The 22,537-nt window shown below is 39.6% G+C and overlaps 1 protein-coding gene across 1 annotated transcript; it reads right to left on the bottom strand.

Moving 5' to 3' along the window:
* Positions 1-322: 322 nt before the first annotated feature.
* Positions 323-22,439, bottom strand: INTS7 (integrator complex subunit 7). The gene is made up of 20 exons (XM_014876918.2): positions 22,331-22,439; positions 22,089-22,218; positions 21,108-21,254; positions 18,493-18,630; positions 17,956-18,002; positions 17,252-17,451; positions 16,035-16,157; positions 14,995-15,112; positions 13,898-14,032; positions 13,324-13,421; positions 12,430-12,669; positions 11,602-11,739; positions 10,669-10,875; positions 7,088-7,282; positions 6,204-6,307; positions 5,751-5,819; positions 4,574-4,706; positions 3,262-3,360; positions 2,289-2,474; positions 323-1,410 (listed from the first exon to the last, which is right to left on the bottom strand). Exons 1-20 carry the CDS (start codon positions 22,419-22,421, stop codon positions 1,123-1,125), a joined length of 2,886 nt encoding a protein of 961 aa, XP_014732404.2. The 5' UTR covers positions 22,422-22,439; the 3' UTR covers positions 323-1,122.
* Positions 22,440-22,537: the final 98 nt, after the last annotated feature.

Here is a 22,537-nt window from a genome sequence, read left to right as displayed (position 1 = left end):
GCCATCCTTCCTCCTCCTCACTCAAGTGGGTCCTGCTTTCCTACAGAGTCATAAGCAGAGACTATTTACGAATACCAGGTGAAGGTCATGGTTATGTGATCTACTGCCTGTGAGTCTGGATATAGTTCAGCCTTTTATGTCACAAAGGAAGTGTGAAAATTATGTATGAACAGTATATTTCCGAAATTATTCTGGATCCATTTTTAGAATTGGCAAAATTCTATTTCAAGTTGTCTTATAAAATTAACAGTTAAGCTTAGCAAGTTGGTCAAAGAATATAAGATTACAAAGTTTTGGTATTTTAAAAAACAAAGCTGTTAACTTGCAAGCTGTCATTCATTTTAATTTCCCTCTTAAAAGAGCAAATAAACCTAACAAAACTAAAGCCTTCAGAAATACAGATGCATGAAAATTTAAAAACAACATGGCAATACCTTCCATATCATCTGAGAGACAGTGATTATTCCCACCTGTAAAATTCTGCCCCTGCAAGACTCCCTAGACAGCAACCCCTCAAGCAGTTTTCTCCCTCTGCAATGACTGGGTATCACAAGTGAAGTGCAATTTGTTTTTCTTTCAGCTGCATGCATTAAGTAGTGCTGATGAATTGTAATAACATACATACACCATCCAAATACTGTAACTTGCTATTAAAACATCAGAAAAAGAATCTCTGGATATTCCTGCCAATTCCTTCACATTAAAAGATACACACTTGTTATTACACTCATTTCTGTATAACCAGCCAAAGTGAAGTGTTTCCCAATGTCCTGTAAGCCTGACATGAGAACCTACGTGCTTCAAAAAATAACTGCATGGAAAGAACCAGCCAACAAGCTCTTAGTGTCCCCTGCTACTGTAGTTTGTGGAGCCTGCTGGAACAGGTTTGTAAACAGAAGTTAGAGATCAGGTAGAAGTTCTTATAATAAGAGCACAACTCCAAATTTGAACAGCTGCCTCTGCTGAATCAAGTTCAAATTTAACCCAGATAATTTAAAATGCAACAAACTGGCATCTGAGACTTTCTAGGTTATAATAAAAAGTCTTCAAAAAAATTTTTTTTAAAAAGTGTCCAAGAAAAACTGCAGCACCAGTTGACCAGGACAGAGTCACTTCAGGGAATCAGAAGCGTGAGTAGGCAGTTCTCTGCTGCTGCTGCTGGGATGGAGGCTGGCCTTGCTGCTGCTGGAGGCGGACCTGCTGAGAGTATGGGTCCTCGAGAGACTTCACAAAAATAGTTGTTTTAGGCCCAGTTTTCCAGACAATACCATTTGAATCTATCACAGAGGACTCCACGGTGATGTTGTGGGTGCCAAGGATGACAAAGTTTAACAGGAACTGAGTGCTGAAGTAGTCGTTGTGCGGTTCCACCCTCTGCTCCATTTCGTTGGTCATGTTGTCAATAGGAATCTGAGAACACAGACGGAAGGTTAAAACACCATTTTACATAAATCTGCCAAAAATAAGTTTTCAGCTCTCTATTTAAAGGAGAAGGGAGAAAAAAGGAAAAATCTGTCCTTAATTTTCCTAAATCAATACATGAGCATACTTGAGGCAGCTTGATAAGCTTCCAAGTCATCTTCTACCCGAGGTTCTACTTTTCCCCAAAGTAATGCGAGTCAGACATCACACTCTTTCTAGTCCCATTCTTTTACAAGCCATTGACTTTCTCCTGCTCCCTCTCAAAAATCTCCAAACAACAAACAAACAAAAACCCAACTCCAAAACCCACCAAAACAGCCTTTCACTAAGTATCACACGTTAGCAGAACCTAAACTTTGATAAAACTGTTGACTTCAATTTAGTATGTGTCTCCTCAGATGCTATTTGATTTGGACAGTCTGCCCCCACAATTTCCACAAACAAAATAAAAGAACCTTAAAATGACTGTTAAAAATTCTAGAGACTATATGGTAGAGAATAATCTTACTCCTGATTTGTTTGTTTTTTTCCCTGAGGAGTTTCGTACAATGTACAACTAGGCTGAGTTTCCCTCATCTCAGGCAGATTCCTAATGACCCGTTCTGAACATGACAAAGCTTCTTTGTTTGGAAGAAGAGCTGTTACAAAAAGGTATTGACATACTGCAGTCTTAAAAATCCCAGATGCCCTCCACAAGTTATGCTTGGCTCTGGCCAGTGCTTGAATGTCAACTGGCAGGAGTGAAAGGATTACAGAACCACCCATTCATCTCATCCTGGAAATTCTGCTACCCAGAGTCAAACAAAAGAACAGCAGAACACAGCAAAAAAAGCTTGAGAGTCCTCCTAGCTCTGTTCTATCCACACCTTATAGTCTTGTCCAGATTTACTCTGCAGCACTGAAGAGACATTGAGACAGACGGATTGGATTTTCCGGAAAAGTCCTGGTTTAGATCCATGCTGAACCACTCCTTCCACCTTGAGAGCCAGTTGCTGGTTGTTCTGTACTGCTATAGGCTCTGCTGGGTTCCTTGGAGATGGGGATAGAGCAAGCTGAAACACAAGTAAAGAGATCAAAATGGAATTATAAGCCTCCAGAAAAGCAAACAAAATTCAAGGATGAAACTAGGACACCTTCTGATAGAAAAATTTCCAAGGAGAGGTTGGGTAGGAAAATCAGGAAATGGAAACACATACATTATCAGAGACTTGTTACTACATTAATTAATAAACATCATCAGCAATATCAGTTAGTATCTTTGTATGTTCACTTCTTCAAAAGATGTGGAAAAAAATCTTCCACAGTATAACCACAAGTATATTAAGCTGAACAAAGAAGCAAAATGCATTAAGACTAAATATTGAAAAACTTAAGGCTTTCACTTTTCCCAGAAAAAAGGAGCACTTGAGTAAAACAAAAAACCATGACCAGAGTCATATACAGTCATTCTTAGTCAGTGAGCTGATCTATAGGACAATTTTCTTCCAAGATAGTGAACACTGGTTTTTAAAGGAAAAAGAAACAATACAAATCTATAAAAGCTGCCCTCCCAGGACCAGAATTATTTAGCTTTGCAGACTCAGAATCAACAAAAATTCCTGCTACATTTTATCTTTAAGGCTTTGCAATCAAAGAACTGAATCCCACTTGCCTAAGTGACAGTCTGAACAACCATACATACATGCTATTCAAGTTACTCCTAACACATTAACCCCAATGCTATTTGCAGTTATATATCTTCACTGAAAATCCTTAAGCTTTGTGCCTTCAATACAGCTTTTCTCATCAAGTAAAGTGTTTCTAAAGAGAAATTTGAGGCCATATTTGAGCAGTGCTTACCTTAATACTTGTAGACTGCAGCTTTTGGAAAAAGTACCTTTGAAATGAAAGGGGCACCTTCAACAAGGCAATGACAGCATTGCACAGACAAGCTGTATGCTGCAAGAAACAAGAGCCAAAACAATTGAGAAAAAAATATCATTCATGACACAGGAAAAAGACATGAGTACCTCACTTGAGGTGAGATACTGAAACAGCAGGAATTTCCATTTTAAGTCCAAAAATACATTAAGACAGTCATAGAATTACAGCCACTAAGATGACACAGACTACATTTAGCCTCTCTGTTTATGTTCTGCCCCTTATTGAAGGAGGTATTCTGCTCTGGAAAAAACAAGGAGGCCAAGCAAAAGACAAATCTTTCCAGTCCTAGTGTTAGAGTTGGCAGAGCAGGACATGCTTGAAACACTCATAGACAAAAACTCTCAAAATACAACTCCCCTCCAAGCTAAAAGACTGACATCTATCACAACTTAATGCAGTAATTAAGTTTCAAGCCTCTTGTCTACTCTTTCTTTTCCTGCTGCACCATGCCTTTGGCTCAGAAGAACACAAGCAGTGCCACTGAAGTCACCAAGCTCCCTTGGTGTGGAGCCAGCCACAATTAAGCTTACAAGGTTTACCTTTGCCTGTGGTTTACATGATTTACTCTTTGATTCTATTTGGAATTGGTAAGGACTGTTGGATTTAGAAACAGGGCAAACAGATGCCAGCCACGACAAACAAACTACGCTGTTCCCACTAACATGCACTCCAGCTTTATGATGCTCATGAGCAGTAAGAGCCAAACCCAGCAGCCCTGTGAAGGAGAGCGTTATCAGCTCACTGCTGGCACCCAGCACACTCCAGGCTGTGCTCTCTGATGACCTGCACTGATAAAGAGAAATGCTACACTCACCAAGCACTGTGCTCAGGGACCAGAGCTGGGCTGCTGTGTGGCAGTGGGAGAATTCCTTCACAGCAAGAACATGAAAGGAGCAGAATGTGCTCCAGTGTTTGCATGTGAGTGTGGTGAGGGTTCTGACAGAGACCTGACAGTACTTGTAGTTACCTTATCAGCATCTGCTGTGCTCTTAGGATGGGAATTTGAAAAAGATTATTTTTAATCAGAACACTAAGATTACCACTAAGATGTTTTAGCAAAATGGTTCTTGAAGCATTTTTGAAGAAGTGTGTCTCTGTAGAGACCATCTGTGTCAGTAATGTTAAGTAACTGAGAATGCTTCCCAGTTTCTTGCCAACCACAGATATATGGAGTTCTGGGGTTTTAGCCCCATTCTCTACACAATATAGATTTAAAACTGTTACTTACCAAGTAAGACACAGGAGCATATTTCCTGTTGAGGGACTCCACTTCCTCTAGTACGTGATTAAACACAGACATCATTCTTCTTTCATATTCACTTTCAACATGAGCTGTTCCATTTGAGCTATATTCCTGGAAACTAAACAAGAAAATGAAACTTTTCATTATGTCTAACTTACCTTCCTCATCATAACCTGGAAGGCACATGACCAAACAGACGTGACAAGACATGACAACATTAAGAAATGTCTTTCAAACTGTTTACTCTGTTTTTTAAATTATTTTCCCACTATAGCACTTACCCTTTACATGTAAATCTTTCTTAACTACCACTTATTCACCACTTCTTGTCCCTATCCTTTCAGTTGAAGCAGTGACAGGTCTAACACTCAGCACACTTACTTCCCCAGGCCTTTATTTAACCCTGCAGAGTTTATAACAGTCATGAAAACCTCACAAATAAGAATGCCAGTCAGAATTAAAACTAAACCTCAGAGTTCATAATCTCCTCCTTTGAATAGAAGTCCATCTCGTAGACACTCAGCTTCATATAAATTTGACTAATACCCCTTCTAAGCAATGCTTAATTCATAATGAGTACTACAGTCATTTAGGATGTTCACTTTCATTACCAGCTATAAAATCACGGAGAGATTTTATCCACAGTATTTTCCACTTAATCTCAGCCTGGGAGTTTTAAACAGTGATTCAATTCATCAGTATTTCAACATTGTTTTCTAGTAGATTTAAGTTCACTGTTAGAAAAAGAGCCAGAGGTGATGGCTTTACATTAAAAATTTGAACTAATTTAGTGCATGTATTTTCACAACTTTGAAGGCAGCTAAGGTGCACTTACAAGTGCAAGCAACAGGTATGGGATCTAACACACAACGACAAAATTAAAATAAGTGGCTAAAGAAGAGATTAAAAGTTCAAGTCTATATTTAAGATAAGTCCACTATAGCGCTCTCAAGAGCAAAATCAGTATGAAATGCAGAACCCAAAAGAGAGTCCCCAGTCTGCCAGGTACAGCACAATAGCAACAGATCCTCAAGCCTGCCCAGAATATAATTAGAAAGGTCTATTGAGGAACTTTCTAAACATTCCCTGAATTCCTAGGTTTAAAGCTCCAAAGATTTATTAATAAGCAGAAAAGGAGTATGCAGTTAACTATCAAACCTACCTTGCAGATTCTGGATCCAAAATCAGAGCTTCTATTGCATGTGAAATCAACAGGCAGCTCTGCTGTTGTCTGATATTAATACTAAGGAGTTAAAAGATTTTCAAAGTTGGCACCTAAAGCAAGAAATGCAGTGTATTCAGTGGCACTTTTCCTTGCTTTTGTGAAGTAATCCTACAGTCATTACTCATTTAGTGAACAAAGAGCAAGAACTGTGAAAATACCAAGTTATACGCTGCTCAAATTTTTGTGTCGTAACTTGTTTATCAAGTAATTCCAAACAATAATATGGTAATACTTATTTTCAAATAGGTTTTAAGCAATTGGCAGCTAATTTTTATGTTATTAACTTTCAAAATTAGTTCATAGCAGTCTTCATACAAAAAAGGATTCTTATGCTTCGTGCTGTCCACATGAGAAGTAAACTGGACAAACTTTAGGATTTTTAAAGGATACAGTTCTACATTCCTTAGAGTTGCTGAGTCTGCATCAAAAGATGACTGATACAGATCTCCATACCGGGTAGCCAAGTTTCGGAATTCCTCCATTGAGTGTTTCATCTGCAGAGACAATGTTACTAGGCAAAAACACAAAGCAAAGCAAAACAAACTAAACCTCACACATCCAAAAAATCACTACACTGTAACATACAACACTGAAGGAATAAGGTGGCATCTTGGAGAAAAATTTATAAAGTTCTTACTTCTTCACTCAGATAAAGATTACCAAAGTGACACACTGTTATCCATGCATTAAACAGGTATTTTTCCCGCACCAACAAAATCTCCTTGGGTTAAAAACAAAGCAAAAGGAAAAAACTCCATCAACAACCTCCTCCATCCCCTACAGTAAATCAAACTGTTCTTTCAATGACCATCCACTGGTTCCTTCTTGCAGACTACATGGATTTAGAAGCAATCCTTGGTGCTCCGTACGGTACCAAGGCAGTTGCCAACTCTCAGCAAAAGGAGTTGCAGAATCAGGTATCCTCAGGTACATTCTTCCTTAAATATATTATTCCTTATATATATTCTTCCTTAGTGTACTCAGAGTGTCTGAGGTGTTTCAGAGCAAGGTGTAAAAAGCCTTGCTGGAAGTTTGAGTGCACATCCTCGGAAGCTGTGTGCATGACTGGAGAAGAGAACACGCGTGCACGCTCAGCTTCAAAACACGGCCTGCTACAGGCAGCTGATTTCAGAGCTACAGGTGAAAGTCAAAGTCCACAATTCAAAAAAAACCCCACTTCAGAACTACTTTTCATTTCTTTTGTCAAATATGTTTGCTGAGAAGCAAAATTCAAACCAGAGTCACAAACACAACCACACAACAGGAGCACATGCCTGGTTGGAGATACGTCCACACCTCTGGAGTTCATTTCCTGATGTCATAGCAATCGTTGTGGCAATAGCTGGGGGTGGACTCGTTTTTAGGCTGTTGCAGGTACAAATAAGTTGAGAAAAAGCTTGCAGAAGGTCAATCCTGAGTTTCACAAATCCACACTGAAAGCTCAGAGGATTAAGTGGTGTACTAGCAGCCTGAAACACAGAAATAGGAATGTTGGCAAACTAGGTCAAAAGCAAAAATGATAAAATTACACTGCAGTGCCACTGACCAGTCTCACCAGAAAACTGAATCCTTAAGTTCAATTCTAAAAGCTGCTTTTTTAAAACTACATTTAACGAGTCAGCACAATTGCAATCATACTAAATATAAATGACATAGAAGTTATGTAATTACTAAGTCATATTCCACGCATGTCACCTTTTTAACAAATGTCTAATTAAGCTGTTAAAATACTGTTAGGGCACCTATTTCTTATTTTTCCAAGGCCAAGCCAATAGGCTTCAAATGACATTAGGCCAGATAGTCTTTACCATAAGAAAAAGTACCCTGAATTAGATGGCAAACAAGAAACATAAGGACTGAAAAAGTAATTTTCTGCATCAGCCAGAAGAGAAAGAATTGGCTGAAGTTACCCACAGCAAGAGGAAGGGGTGATTTTTTTGGAACTGTGAAATGGATGGGAACGTTATGAAGGCACTGAACCTTGCATTTGATGAAGAGACACGGTCTAGTGGTAACTAAGAACAGTAACCAACAGAATTCCAGGAGGGAAGACAAGCATCTGTGACAGCTTAGGACATCCAGGAGGGGGTAAACTGCAGTATTTAAGGTTTGATATTAGTTAAGCCAAAAATCCATTACTTATTTTTCTCAAACTGTTGGATTTTGAGAAGCACAAACCCTCTCCAAAAACAAAGCAGCACTGGGACTTTCTCTTAGACTCATGCCTATCTTCCCCAATGCTTCTTATTCCTCACCAGGTCACTTCTCAAAGCAAGTTGTTATAATCTACCCCAAAACCTTACTAAGAACCATTTCTTTGCTGGCAGAAAACCAGCTAAGTGGTTTCTCACAAAGCTTCACAACATCTGAGAACTGACCCACTACTGACTAAAGTGAGGAAACATCAGCCCACTGCATCCAGTTTAAACTACTGAACTAGATTTCAACTGAAAAAATAAAATTATTTCATATTTAAACCATCAAGCTTTTATTATCTATCACTTTGCTTTTCCTTCTCCAAGGGCACAAAATATCCCTTTTTAACTGGGATTGTTCAGCTTCTTTTGCAAGGATGGTTTCAAAAAACCCTCTGTGGAAGAGGGCTGCACTGCACTCTGTAATTGCTCTACAGAGACTACATGCTTTTAAAAAGTAAAGTACTCATATCAGAAAATCCAGACATTTTTAGTAGCACAAATTGGACTTGACTCTTGTAAATGGAAATATAAGTTGTCTCATTAATACTGCAATTTACCTTATCTGCCATGGGCAATAAACGAGTAGCAATTCTTTTTGGAAGTCACAGAAATATTTTTTTGGCTCAGCCAAGCTCTTCAAACACCACCACTTGCTATCAACATATTTGGAATTAGTGCTACTTAACCAATGGCTGTCTAAGTGCTTTGTTCAAGTTTTGTATGTACTTTAGATTACCAGCAGTGAAAAATAAACCAAATGCTTCCAATGAGACACATGATCTGTGCCAGAAAGAGCAGGACCCATTCAAAACCTTTGCTAACTCTACAACCAAGCACACAGCAAGACAGATGGGGACTGTGGTCAATATGCTCCCTGACAAGTCTCTGTTCTCCCACAGGGAGAATCTCTTATCCAAAAAGCAGAGGGACTTCTTTCCCCCAAGTGCACTAACTCCCATGAAAGAACACTCTGCAGTGCAAGACAGAGTTTTATGTATATCAAGGAGGAATTGAGAAATTTTCCGACAAGGCACTGTCTGAATATTTCATCATTGCTAAACTGGGCTGGCTGGACATCTGCAAGAGCTTTAGTGACACTGTGTTTTCCAGCTACAAAGTGCAGGAGCTACACAAGGCTCACCACATGCACCACTGGTCTGTGGTACCAGCAGTGCTGAGTCATGCTCTGCACTGCAACAGCAGCAACAGGAAAGCTCGGAGGGAAGAGAGCAAAAGCCTTGAGCAGCAAGGCTGTCACGTGCATTTCATGGCACTCTGCTCCCCTTGGACAGGCTGAGTTCTATAGACAAGCAGTGAGTGGCTCCTTTTACAGCTGATACACTCCAGCATGGCTAGGAAATCGTCCAGAGTGATGCAACAAGTCAGCAACAAAACCCAATTTCCTCCCCTCTAACCTACAAAACCTGCACTTACTCCTCTGGACCACAATCATCCACACGGAGGGCACTGCACCCAGAAAAGCACTGTGTACAACAGGAGCTTAAGTCAGCAGAAAAGATGAAGACAGGAATCCTTCAACAGAAAAAAAGCCCCAAACTCCAAAGAACGGGTAATTAATTTACTGGATCACAGTATGGCCTATTTAAGAAAGTTATTTTCCTGCCTGTATTAAATATTAACATCTAATTAGATGAGATCCTCTTCTCAGTGTCTTGATGTTAGAGAAACGTTGAAGTGTTGAATTAAAAGCCTTATTCACTTGGCCAACAGTTAAAGACAAACACTTCAGGAATGATGGGTCCCTCAGAGGAAGTAGAAATTTAAGTAATTTCAGCTTATTCAGGGACATTTTATTAATAAATAATAATATCTTAACTTTATTAAACACTAATGTCTGAACTGTCGTGGCCCTAACTGTCCAGTAACTAAAACAAAGCAGCTTCACTGAAAAGGCATACAGAAAACTATATGTAAAGATTTTTTCATGGAAATTAAAATATGAAAAAGTATTATGTGAAGCTGGATCGCCTGTGCTTAAGAAGCAACTTTACAATAGGAACTGAAGGTCCCTAATCATTAATGCTTTTTTTTGTTTATGTTCACAGACATCACACAGCTTCTTGGTATTTTTACCACTTCAGAGAAGCAGAAAGTATTTGATTTGCATAAAAGCAGGTACCAGTTGGATTGGATGAAACTGAATTGTCTTCCCTCTTGTTACGAGCTTGTTGTTGGGATTCTGTGAGATCACATTGTCAAATAGAAGGCAACATGAACTCAGCAGGAGGGAGGAAGACTTGAATCCTTCTCTATGTTTCAAGAAGACAGCAGCCAATTTAGGCCAATTCCCAGGCTTGACTACTACAATAGCTTTTATTCACCCAAAGCAAGGAGTGGAAAATTATAAGTACTGTAACTTTAATTAAACAAGATCTGTCAGATTTCATATGAACTGATCAAGGCAGGAAATGAGGGGTGGAGGGAGAAGGAAAAACAAAGAGAAATCTAGCTAATCACTTGAGTTACAGGATCTTTTCTCTCAAGATGCAGTGTGTTATGACTGAGATGCCTGCAGAGGAGAACCAGAGTCTGGCAGAGACCAGACATATTCCAGAACTTTTCAGAGAGCTAAGAACAGAACCCACAGAGCCATTCTGCAGCACCCAGAGCCATCACCCCGAGGGATGTGTGCTGACCGTCAGTGACGCTATTCCCTTGTGGTAGGATTTTAAGGCTTCGGCAATGCAGGAGAGTGCAGAGCTGTAGTTGTCCTCCTGCAGGCCTGTCAGGCACTGCTCTGCATGGGAGAACTCCTTCAGGCTGTTCAGCCAGAAGTAGAAGTGCTCTGAAGCCACCTGGGTCAGCAAGCTCTGGTACAGTTCTCTGGCCATGTCATGGTTGCCCTGTAATGACAAGAATGTTTCTGAAGGGGGATGTGAAACAAGGCTGGGGATTTCTACAAAACTTACATAAATAAGGAAACAGGAAAAACTCCAGAACAACTCCCAGCTTAAAAACAGAAATAGTAAAACTTTTTCCAGTTATTTGATTGTGGCAATCTTGATAATAAATAAAAGAACAAGTGCTTACTTTATAGAAATACCAGCCTGTAAAAATGTATAGTATTTACTCACACAAAACAATTCAAAATATGAAAAAAAAACCCATGGAAATTTACCTCAGCATCTCATACTAGGGTTTCTGTGTAATTCTAACCCCAACTATGAATTTACTGAAGGGAAAAGGGGAACAGTATATTTTTCTTCCTTTCTTCACATTGAGGAAAGAGAACCACACATCAGGATGACCTTCACATTCTGAAGAGCAGTCAAGACAATACAGATTAGGTATGTGCTCAAGAAAGTGTCAGGACATCATTTACTTCCTTCTCAAATACTTTAAAAGGACAAGTGAGAAAAACATTTCGATGGAATGAGTGTCCCAAATGATAGATATCTCAATCTCCATTCCCAGAAATTAGGAGGGAAAATGATTTTTACTTTTTTCCCCCCCATTCACTTCCTCCTCCCAAGTCCTACGATTTTCCTTATCCCCTTATCCAATTCAAAGAAATCCCTGGCCTTCCTTTAATCACAGCAAACCACTTTTCTCCAGGCATTTTCACTTACCATTCTGGAAGCCTGCCTGGCTATCCTGTAAGCTGTCCATCCATTGGAGGCATTCTCAAGCTGCTGTTTGATAACAGTTTTGATTTCCGTGGACAAAGCTTTCTGACTGGAAACAAATATCACTGTGGCAAGAGAAACCTAGTAGAGAGTAGAGGAGTAAGGAAGAAAGTTATATTTCAGTAACTAAAGAGAAAAAGAAAGAAAAAACCCATTTCTGTTTTATTTTGGGCTCAAAACTACATAGAAGAGTACATATGTATATTTTAACTGCGAAACTTCTCAGTCAAACATCTTTTAAATAGTTACAGCAATCCAAGTATTTCTTGTAGATAAAAGTAACTTTCATTTAAAGAATCTCTACTCTGCCTTCTAGCTGAAATATTTCAAATGCTCCAGATAAATTAACAGAAAGCTTGTAATTTCTTTTTTAAAATACAAATTCTTTTCCAAGTAGATGTGATGAAAGCATTTTTCTCTCTTACAGATATTAAGTAATTTGCCTCAGAGCACCCTATACAAATGGAGCAAGCTGCCATTTGTCCTTTAAACATTACTTTAAGAGATACCCCCATAGTTTCAACAGCCAGCTTTGCCTAAGCAGTGCCATCTGCTGGAAAATCTAATGGAATACACTGCATAGTACAGCTCCATCTAGGAGATACTTCTACACTGAACACTGACATACGGAGTCAGAAGTCAAAACAAAATTGAAAATAGTGGCTACAGACTGGCACATCAACCTGGACACATAACAAATGTCTCAGCTGCCTTGTAAAATACAATCCATTCACAAAATACACAGACTTTATACATCATGGGAGGTCTTACCAGGAGTTCCTGCTTTTTATCTGTGGCAGATTGTCCAATTAATTTATAGAGGTCCATTAGGTCTCCTAGCATCCCATCTGCCAAGACAGGCAGCTGCATGGCAATGGCTGCCAGGCAGTGGCACATAAGGATCCTGGCATTGTCCTGGGCACTGTGCAGCTGTGCCAGCAGGGATTCCACCACGGACTGGCTCAGGTGAGGGCGGCACTTCACCAGCTTCACCATGCAAGTCAGCGTGATCTGCAACCCACACAATCCACAGGAACCATCAGCACAACGTCTTCAAAAGCAAAAGAGCCAGGCACACTGACTTAGCTGCAAGCAGGACTGCAGAAACACAGATCTGGTATCTTCGGAACTATGTAGTCTATAAATGCTGAGATTTTTTTAAGAGCCCAAGCCTTTGTCCTTGAGCTACCAGCACAAAAGCACATCACAAATTCAAGAAATATTAGTAGTCTCTCACACCACCAACCTTTAAGGTAAATAACTAGAAAAATCACTGATAGTTTCTGATGTGGGAAAATAAGAATAATAATTTATAAAAATGTTGTGATAATGTATGTTGCATCTCCATCTCCAGAAAGCAAGTTCTCTTTGTCCTCCAGAAACACCTCCATCCAATGTTCATGTTTCATTACAGCTGTTCCTCTGAGAGGAATGCTCCCTGCCACCTGCAACAATCCTCTTATCCTAGAGCTGAGAGGAGTTGTGCTATAGCTATGCTCAGTTTCTCTACTGCTCTGAACTCCGATTATGGGCAAACCAGAAAAATCTTTTCCCTCCAGTCTGTTATGCTTTCACCAGAAAGGATGTGGTGCACACCAGCCTCTCTGTTATACAAGCTGTTATTATAGCTTGCAGCTGTGAAGGGAAAGACCACAGTAATGTCACCTTTAAGGTTGCCTGAGCTCCTGGGCTGTCATCTTGACTACAGAGAACAAGAAGAGCTTCTAAGCCAAAAACTGCATCTTGCTCCAAAGGCAGAAGATCTGCAAAAAGAAAAAGAGTTAGTTTGTTCTCTGTTCTGTTCTCTGACCTGCCATTCCATATCTTGGCTAACTATTCAGCAGCCACACTTGGAAAGCATGCATAAATCTTCTGGATTTATAGAGCTAAGACTTGTAAATGCCCTGCTATTATTTTGTAACAGACTTTGTGCAAAGGGCTTTCAAAGGTTTACCAACAATTCACTAGTCTTACAGCAAAGGTAAAACAAGCATTCATTTAGCACAAATTCTATTGTGCACAATAATTTTCTCTAAATGAGACAAAGATGGAACCTTCTCAACCATTCATCAAACCATACAGAGTATTCCCTACACGATTACAGTCCCCATTCTCCCCAACCAGCATGAGGGATCAGACAGATTTACAGCCAGGTTCACAGACAGGACGAGTTAATACGTGTTAAGTGCATAAGCCTGACTGTAAACAGAGCCACTTCACTGCCCTTTTTTCCCCTTACCTTTTTCCTGGCAAGAGGCTGATATATTGGTCAGAATTCTCACTCCATGAGCTGCAATGCCACGGTTATTATGGTAACAGCACTCCTGTGCTAGTTTTACCAAATCAAATGACCTTGCAGTTGTAGCTGCTGCTCCTAAATAAAAGTTAAGGCAAATTGAACATGAAGCTGCCCAGTCCATAAATATACCACAGATCTTTAAGTACATTTCTGCAAAACAATTATATTGATTCAGGGGTTTTTCTTGCGTTTAAACAACAGGATGAAAATATTTTTCTCTCTTCAGACAAAAACAGAGACTCACTCATTCTTGAACACTACACAAGTTAGACACATGAGAAAGAACATCTGGACCTAAAGGTTGATGTTTCAGGACTCAGAGAAATATTGCCTTAAGAAATATTATGTCTGATTAAAAAAAGCTGGTAAGTCTATTAATTTTTAAGCCATGCCAGAATGACTGAAGAGGATGTACTTTTTTTTTTTCTTTTTCATTTCTGTAGCCCATGTATTCGAGTTCATAACACTCATTAGGGCAGGCTGGCTTTCAAGAAGAAAAAAAGAAAAGAACGTGATAATAATTTTGAGAACAAGATACCTTGAGTCACTTCTATAAGTCTACTTTTTCTACAATTTTTCCATAATATTGTCACAAAGCAGAAAGGTTCAGCTGGTGCTGCTGTAGGTCAAGCCCACAAGAGTGGAAGTGTAACATGCCAGCCCACTCCTACATCATGAAGCCTTCCTGCTACTCAAAAATTATGCAAATCCATGGTTACAAAGCACCTTAAGCTGAATGCAGGTCAGCCATTTGAGAGGCAAGACATTTCTTGAAGACAACTTGAAGACCCAAAGGCAAAAGGCAAAAATCCTTTTCATAGACCACAGTACCCACAAAACAACAAAACCATCATTTTTCATGGCTAAAGAGTGTCCCATTTTAAGTTTACATATGATGAACACAGTCTGACTCTCAGTGTTCTGAAATTCAAAAATAGTTTTTGTAGCATTTTCTAAGTGTTTGGATGAAACTGATCATCAGCAGAAAACCAAGCTATTAAAATCCCAAAGGTAACCATCTAATCCAGTTTCCTTACCTGGAGCACTGCTGAAGTACTGTTTAATGGCAATAGTCCCTGATAATGTGGAAAGAACAGATAACATGCCCATTTTCAAGCTGTCATAAGGAGTGTTAAGAGCAGATTCACAGAGTGCCTAAAAATCAGCAGGAAAAAATAACAGAGGTAAAAGTCCCATGAGCTATCTGTATGAAAAATTTAGTTGCACTTCTCTGAGAAGTTTTAAGAATTAAGATTTTCCCTCAGAAAATACTGTACTAAAATCAAAAGCCAAATTCTCAAGCATCTGGTTTAAAGGACTGAAGATGTGGCTTGCAGAAAAGTGGGTCCTATATGATGCTAGAAAACATCAATTATAAGTCATTCATTAATTAAAAATCAGTGGCAAAAATATTATCTGGTCTCATTGATCCAATACTATAAAAGATTTTAAGACAGTTTCAGGCATGCTGATTATTTTGCATTGTAACAATCTGCTTATATAAATAAAAGCCTCTGAAGAGCAAGGTTTCAAGTGTCATTTCCTTAGCATTATTGGTGTCCAACAGGAGTTCTCACTGATACAACAGGAGTCACAAGGCTCCTATTGAAAAAAAACATTAATTCTAAGAAATGAAATCAAAATTCCATTTGTCCTTTCAAGTACACCTCGCTGGACGACATGTTTTGACAAATGCCAGAGTTTTGCTCTAGAGCATTGGTGTGTACTCAGTGTGGTAAGAGCAGTATAAACATTTAGCTCTCATGTCTGTTACCTGAAATGGGTTTGTCAGATGGAAAAGCTACTTCCTCACTGTACAAAAGCCTCCTGCATGGCACATGCCTTCCATCAGTAATAATGCTTCAACTTCAGTCCTTGAGTGTCAACTCAGCCAACTGAAGACATTCTATGAGCTGCTCATTAATACTTGGCTAGTCTGCTTGGCAGAGTAACCTAACTTAAGGGTACAGAAATGCAAGTTATTCCTTTCTTTACCTCCCAGATCGTTCCTCTGGAAAAAATTTTACAACTCCTTGGGAAGTTTCATAATAAACTTTAGCTTAAGAAACATATAGACCTGAATATTTTCTCTGCTCCATGTATGTGGTGTCTTGTTGGCCAACAACTTCAAATCCTGAATTGCAAGCCTCTTCACGGCCTTCCTGGGGTCATTTTTCAAGTACTGCAACAAAAGTTGAATCTGCAAGAAAATAAATTCTATAAATTTATCTATAAATAAGGTTGTTTAAGTGTGATGTTACTAGAAGGAAGTATTTTCAAAAAGCACTCAGGAAAAAAAGTTGAGCACGCTGAGTCAAAAGTAACTTGAAAAAGCATGAACATGTCAGCCATGGTTTTTAGTCTCCATCCCCACCCTGGCTACATCAGTTTTATGCAGTATTGGCTGTTGTGCTGCAGAAATACAGCCTAAATCTCCATGTTTACTGCCATTAAAAAAAAATAAAAGCAGCACATTAAGTGTTCTAATGTTGTTCCAGTAGACTTAGATTCAGTACCATCAGGAGCATCATCTGAAATGCAGAAGTGAGCCACAGCACAGAGTTTCAGACAGATCAATGCTGTTACCTAACAGCCACAGCCTGAATGGCTGTACAGGGCTGAAAGAAAGCAAATAGATCTTCATGAGTCCTTTACAAGGATTAGCTGGATGAGTCTCAAGTGTCACTGTGTTCAGACCTGCTCTAGAAATCACATCCACAAAGCTCATTATCAGAGCATTAAAAGAACTGTATTTTTCCCTCACTGCTTTCCCCTTACTTGGTTTATAGTCCTGAATTTAAGGAACCGATAGAAATTCCTCAAAGTTCTCCAAGAAATACACTTTAAATGGATTCTATGCTATTGAAATATTCATGTGCTTGCATTAAAGAAAGGCAAAAGGCACACCCACAACCCAAGACAATATACAGAAGTGCAAAGTGAAGCCTGGTTTTCCACATGCAAGTTGAAATCTTTTCAGAAAAAGTCAGGGTGCTTGTTTTCTTGCATACTGATCTATCCTTGTTGATTTGAATCTCTGATTTAGAAAAAGATGCATTAGGAACTCTTTAAAAAGGTGTAGTGCGTTTGATACAGTCACCTGGAAATGGAACCAGAAAAGGAACCAAAAAATATGAAAGCAATAGCATTTTCAGGGTGTTCTTCCTCACCAGCACACAGAAGCAACCAACCCAGCACAGCCATCACTGTTTATTTTGATCAGCAGGCAGAATCTGAGTGTTTTTAAAATGTACTCTGTACTTCAAGAGGAAGGCATGCCTTGGGAAGAGTTACCTGCTTGGGAATGTCAACCAAAGAAGAAGCAGCAAGCAGAGTAAAGGTGTGCAGGGTGACAATGACCATCTTGGTGGAGGGGTAGGATGTCACCAGCTGCTGCAGCAGCTGCCGGGAGCTGGAGGCCAAGCTGGCATCGTGGTGCATGTGCTGCAGAATAGGGATCAACTTCAGCTTCAAGTCCACAGGTGTGGCCAAACCTGCAATAAGGAAAGAAACACAGCCAGAGTTAGTCCTTGGGCTGGCTTGTTTTGGCAGTTCTGAGGCACAGAGTATATCTGGATTGCTACCACTGCTGAAAAGAGATTGTGCAAACAGCTGCAGTGGCTTCAAATAATTGATGTTCTATAGCTGGGTGTGAAATGACAGCACTATCAAGCACTTTCATGGTTGTTTAAGAAAGCTGCTCCTTGCTTCACTGCAGGTAACACACAAATGAACTCATCTGAAGCAACCTATGAGAGTCTATGCAAGTTTATTCATCACACTATACATGGACTTTTAATCTGTACCAAACAGGTGCTTTGAAAACTTAAATTTTAGGAGGATTTAAGATAACCAGACAGATTATTAATCAGTTAATTTAAAAACTGGAGTCATCTAAGGGCAACAGCTTTCTGTTATCTAATATGCAAATATGAGTAATGAAGAATTTTCAGAGAAATTAAAGCTTTTCCTCTTTGTCATTTAACATACACATGTACCTTGAATCATCTCACTGATTTTATTACAGATTCCAACAGCAAAATCCCTGTGGAGAAAAGAAAGTACCAGGTGAAATCAAAAACAAAAAAATAAGTAATTAAAACCTAAAAAAAAAAAAAAAACAAACAAATTCAACTGAACTAACAAACCTCGTGTTTTAACAATTAAAAATCACATGAAAGAGTGCCAGCCAAAACCCAAGTCTTTTCAGAACCATGCATACAGGCATGACCAAATGAGAAAATGAAAGCTTTCAAAAACTGACAAGCAGCACTACATTTGGCTAACATAATTTCTGTAAAATAATTCATTATTAAAGCTGCTATTTCAGTTCTTAATCTCATATTTATGAGCTTTCCATTTTAGGAAAAAAAAAATCTGCTGAACTTGTATTCAGATTTCCTTACATCTCTATTGCATATAATTGTTTTGCTATAAAGGACAGCACAACAGAAAATAGTTTCTGAATGTCAGTGTTAATGGAGTTTCCATTCTCTGCAATATCAAAAAGTGGAAAAAAAAAAATAAATTCTTACTTAGATTGTGCAGAAAAGTTGGCAGCAGCAAATATAGCAGCTTCAACTTCCACGTTATCATGAGAATCCAAACTCTGGCGAATACTGTGATGTGCATTCTTCCTTTCTGGAATGATAGATGCCATGCTGCCCAGCATCCTACAGAAATAAATCACAGCAAAATCAGGAAGAACAATGATCATGAAGAAATTATGTAATCAAATAGAAACCTAAAAAGACTGGTTTAAAGGCTATGTTTATATAAATATATGCTCTTTCATGACTATTACAGAAATAAGCAAATGTTAAAAGTAAGCATGTAATTAAATGCCTGTGGGTTTTGTCAGTGGTTTGATACAAATTTAATTATATTTTGATACCTTTTAGCTTGAAATTGACACAGTGAGAAACTTACCAAAAACTCCTTTAAAATTAAGAGCTCATTATGGCATGATTTATTTCCAACATCCTTCAGTGATGTAAGATAAGGTTATTAGTGAAAAAAGTGCAAACTTTTTGTGTAATTGCTAAAAAAGTAGCAAATCGACCTATACTTTGCCAAAAATATTTCAGATACCTTTCATGCATATTTAGCATAATCCAGATAAAAGAAGAATAAATGTAGGGTTTATACTGATGGTAATTTTAGCAAGGGTTCTGTGGAAATATTTACACAGTTATCTAGCAATAAAATTCCACAGACAATGTTTTGTTTAAGCAACTCTTAGTTCCAACACATTCTTCTTTATTGACACTATTCAAGGAGGACAAAAAAAAAAAACAACACAAGATTTTCAACTGAAACTGCTGAACCAACAGCTATTTCAACATTTTATTTGATGCATCCTGTGAATTTTTTAGTAATTTATGTATTTTTGCAAACTGAGAGGATTCCTGGGACTTGTAGCAGTCTGTGAAGATAACCCTCAATGCCAGTCAACAATATTGTATTAGAACACTGAACAGGAACTAAAAAAAAACATGCAGACCTATTGTATTTATAGATTTCTGAGACACCAGGGCATTAAAGCATAATCTCAAATGAAATATTGAAAAGAAAAAAGAAATGGACAAATGACCTAATCAATCAAAGCCCTGTTAATGCCTCCCATCTCCCAGTAGTGGAATCAGTAACAGTTCTAGATGGAGGTACAAAAAGAATGTAAAGAGAGAAAGATGAGTCCTCTCTTCACATTTGAATTCAGCTACACAGGGGCTGGAAGATGCAGTTAAGAGGATCATGTTGGATAGCATTAGTGACACAGACACCAAATCAGCAGGATAGTGACATGGAAGACCGATTGATTTTTATCTGTTTTCCCACTTGATTCCCAGAAGTTCAAAGCAATCAGTAATATAACAGCACTTCCTTAAAAGTTATTGATCAGAGATCAACTAGCAGCTCTAGCTAGGACAAGACTGAATTAAAAACAGGTGCAAACATAACAAGGTTCAGGTAAGTGTTGGTTACAAGTTAACAAAAACTATTTTGCCAAAAAAGGAAGCCTTTTCACTTGGTCTAAATGTATCCCAGGCAAGATGTGATATATTGCATATAGCTACTCTCTGAGTTATGCATACAACAGATTCAGTTTTCTTCTCTGGTGTACACAAAATTTCAACACTGCAAATTCTGTTTTGCCTGGGACCATCCACAAGATTCTCATCATCATAAGTGGTTAATAAGCTCGTTCTTGTTATCACCAATCCTTATCATTCACGCCTTTCAAAGACTTTTCTTTTAATTCTAGTAGCATTGTATAAAAAGCCTCCTTTATTTCACTCACAGAATGGCCTGAGTTGGAAGGCACCTTTAAGACCATCTAGTTCCAAACTCCTTGCCCTGGGCAGGGACACCTTCCCCTAGACCAGGTTGCTCAAAGCCCCATCCAACCTGGCCTTGAACACTCTCATGGATGAGGCATCTGTAACTTCTCTGGGCAATCTGTTCCAGTGCTTCACCACACCCACAATAAATAATTTTTCCCCAATATCTAATCTAAACCTACTCTCTCTCAATTTGAAGCTATTCCCCCTTGTCCTGTCACTACATGCTCTTGTAAAAAGTCCCTCTCCATCATACTTGTAGGATCCTTTCAGGGACTGAAAGACCAAAATTAGGGCACTCTGAAGCCTTTTCTTGTCCAGGCTGAACAATCCCAATTCTCTCAGTATTTTCTCATAGGACAGGTGCTCCATGCCTCTAAGCATCTTGGTTGCCTCCTCTGGATTCCCTCCAACAGGTCCATGTCCTTCCTGTGCTGAGGACCCCAGAGCTGGACACAGCACTGCAGGAGGGGTCTCACCAGAGGGGAGCAGAGACAGAATCCCCTTTCCTTGGCCAACTGCCCAGGCTCCTTTTGATGCAGCCCAGGACACCTTTGGCTTTTTTTTTTTTGCACATGGCTGAGTCATGTCCAGCTCTTCATCCACCAGCATCCCCAAGTCCTCGGCAGGGCTACTCTTAATCTGTTCATCCCCAGCCTGGACTTATACCAGGGGCTGCCCTGGCTGAGATGCAACACCTTACACATGGTTTTGTTATTCCACATGAGCACATTGATAGTTACCTACAGATCTGAAGTAAATCAGAACCATTCATGAGATTTAGAATAAATCATGCATGCCATACATACCGCAGTGTAATAGCCCGAGCAACCGGATCGTTGCTATGGATTACTGAGAAAACTCTCTTGACAAATTCATCCACGTTCAGGATCTTCTCCAAGTGCTTCTCACTCTGCTGAGTAACCTTCAGCACACACAGCCTCAGGAAGTTGTTCCTGTTAAAAATGCACGCATATCTTTGTCAGGCTATTTTGTAAGAAAAATTCATGCACTTTAAATACTGAATTATTTAGCTACAACTTTTGAGAGCAAATTAAAACAAAGAAATGTTGATGCTTTAGAAATACTTGAGTAGAGTAACACAGTAAAAAAGAGACTATTAATATATACGTTTTATTTTCTAGTTCAGGTAGTGTCAAACTAAAGCCCAATTCCAGAGAAATGAACCTGTTGACACTAGTGAGGAGGGGTTTAGGCAAATGCCTGTTTTGTGCACACAGAGAGATCCAAATCTGCTGAAAGAACACATCCAACACTAAGACAGAGAAGTCTAATTACCACTGCCAAGTGTTGAGCAAATTTATTTCCCTTTGTGAAGACAAGAGTGAAGATTTCATTACATCAACATACCCTTTTGTAAGCTTTTAAAAAGCAGCTTTGATTCCATTATATACATCGCTTAGACAGCAGGCACTTGGAAAAGCTATACTTCCAGCTTTATTAGAGATTAAATTTGCACATGTGATCATTCATTCATTTAGGAGTTACGATTTGCATGTGCTTATGGAGCAAAACTTACATCAGTGAACTTAAACCAGTCAGGGAGAGAATCCTCAAATCAGGACAGAAGGAAAGGAACTGTGTGGTTATCACTCACAGCCTCTTAAGCTCACTAAAGAAGTGGAAAACAAGCTTCAATCAAGCACAATCGCAACAGATTGGGGATCAACCACAGCGGTGCAGTCAGGCAAGCACGACATCCCGGACTGATGCAGCGACACTCCAAGGCACACACCTGAATGAATGGGTAGGAGCAGAGCGATACTCACCCCACTCTGAAAACATCGGCTAGCTTTAGGAATGCCGAGTTGATGAGAATGGGAAACGGGTATTTCTGGAAGAGCCTCGGAAAACGAACGACGGCTTCGCATTGCTCCCCGAGCTTGCCAGACCTGAGGCCTAAAAGAGACAGCAGGAATTACCGCAGGTACCTCCAGCCCCGGCTCATGGATAAAGCGGTACCGCACAAAGGTCCCAGGCCAGCAACAGCGCGGAGCCCGCGCGGGCTCACCTTTGTCCAGCTCCATGAGGGCGGAGTTGGCGTCCAGCTCCTGCTCGCCATAGCCCGCGTCGGCCAGGAAGGACTTCGCGCTGGCCGCCATCGCTACCGCCCGCCCCGCGCATGCGCAGCCGCTCGCCTGACCCCGCCCCCCCGGCGCGGCCGCGGGAACCGGCGGCGGGTGCGGCCTGGAGGCCCCGCCCCCGCGCTGTCCAATCA

This window comes from Sturnus vulgaris, chromosome 3, assembly GCF_052056855.1.
Source record: "Sturnus vulgaris isolate bStuVul1 chromosome 3, bStuVul1.hap1, whole genome shotgun sequence".
NCBI classification, from domain to species: Eukaryota; Metazoa; Chordata; class Aves; order Passeriformes; family Sturnidae; genus Sturnus; species Sturnus vulgaris.
Note: the sequence above shows the minus strand (reverse complement) of the source record. Positions and strands in the feature narration are given on the sequence as shown.